The 1,425-nt window shown below is 35.4% G+C and overlaps 1 protein-coding gene across 1 annotated transcript in view; it reads right to left on the bottom strand.

Annotated features, from left to right (window-relative positions):
- EPS15 (epidermal growth factor receptor pathway substrate 15) overlaps window positions 1-1,425 on the bottom strand; it is a 225,135-nt gene that overhangs the window by 36,137 nt on the left and 187,573 nt on the right. The window contains exon 22 of the mRNA XM_012639346.1: window positions 283-445. Within this exon, the coding sequence (XP_012494800.1) occupies window positions 283-445 (163 nt within the window). The remainder of the gene's footprint in view (window positions 1-282; window positions 446-1,425) is intronic.

Genomic DNA, 1,425 nt, shown 5'->3' with positions numbered 1-1,425 from the left:
AGATTTCATTGATGCTTTCCTTTCTCCATTTATTGCCTTTCTGAAATGATTAAGGAAAAAAAAGCTCTTTCTAGGAAGGCAGTTCATGACAGTTATATATGCTGGTCTCTTAGACACACATCTATAATTCTGTATTGAGGTCCAAACAAATGACAGCAGCAGGCTTCTAACATGTGTTTGACTTGTTTTGTTTAAGGCCCTTTATATAAGCAAGGCCCACACAATACTTTTCAGAAAGAGAAAAAGCATCTAGTTGATGAAGAAAGGTACTAACTCTCATACCAGGTGGTGGTGGGCAGGGTCTTGTTGGAGTTCCGATCTTTGGTGGCAGTGCTGGGGGTACATCTTCACTTTTGACTGATGTTTCCTCAAACACATTTTTTGTAATAACCACATTGCTGACAGAGCTCAATGTGGCTGAACTAAAAGGATCTTCATTGTTGACCTTGTTTAAAAAGAAATGTTTTACACATGGTTATGTATATATATACACATATGTGTATGTATATATATATGTATTTTTTTTAAACAAAGCAGACTGTGTGCATGGTCACGTAGCACTTAGAAGAATTATTTAAGTATTATGCAGCTTTATTTATTTCAATTCTGAGACCACTGACATTTTAACCTTTGCATTCAGGGCCGAATGTGAGAAATTAAAAAAAAAATTGTTCTATAGGAGTAGTGACTCTAACATCATAACTTATTAAGAGCAACAGATCAAACCAAACCAAGCCAATTCTAGATTAAAGGTTCGTCAAGTTTTAGCCAATATTCAATTACAACACCATCTGGGTACCATTTTATTTTTAATTTTTTTCCTAAACATTATGCTACAAGAAGTACTGAGCCCCATTTTAAAGGGATTGTATGACTTTCCTCAAATGAATACCTGATCCAAATGATAATCAAAGAAAAAAAAACTGATTCTACACTTCCCAATGCACTTAAATATAAGAAAGATTTAATACTAATGCAAAGAAAATGGCATCTTGATAAACTATAAAGACAACCTGAAAGTCAACTTTTTGAAGCAAACTGATCCCATGAATGATAAGTCTTAATGTGTGTCTAAAGACCCTGCTTTTTGCATATGTGGAGTAATGGAAAATTCACTTTTCTATAATGAATCAGATTTGACAACTGTACATCTGTTTAGGCCAGTGTTTCTCAACAGTGACAATACTGACATATTAGGCTGGACATAACTGTATGTTGTGGGGGGGCTAGACAGTAGATTGTAGGATGTTTAACAGCATCCGTGGCCTCTATCCCCACCTAGTTTTGCCAGCCAAAAATGTCTTCGACATTGCCAAACATTCCTTAGGGGACAAAATAACCACCAGTTGAGAAGCAATGATATAGACAATTTGACATACACTCTAATCCTTCTCTCTTGGCCTGAATCAATACTAGAGCTATACT

Source organism: Propithecus coquereli, unplaced genomic scaffold, assembly GCF_000956105.1.
Source record: "Propithecus coquereli isolate 6110/MARCELLA unplaced genomic scaffold, Pcoq_1.0 Scaffold14, whole genome shotgun sequence".
Classification (NCBI taxonomy): domain Eukaryota; kingdom Metazoa; phylum Chordata; class Mammalia; order Primates; family Indriidae; genus Propithecus; species Propithecus coquereli.
This window is presented reverse-complemented; position numbering and strand designations above follow the sequence as displayed.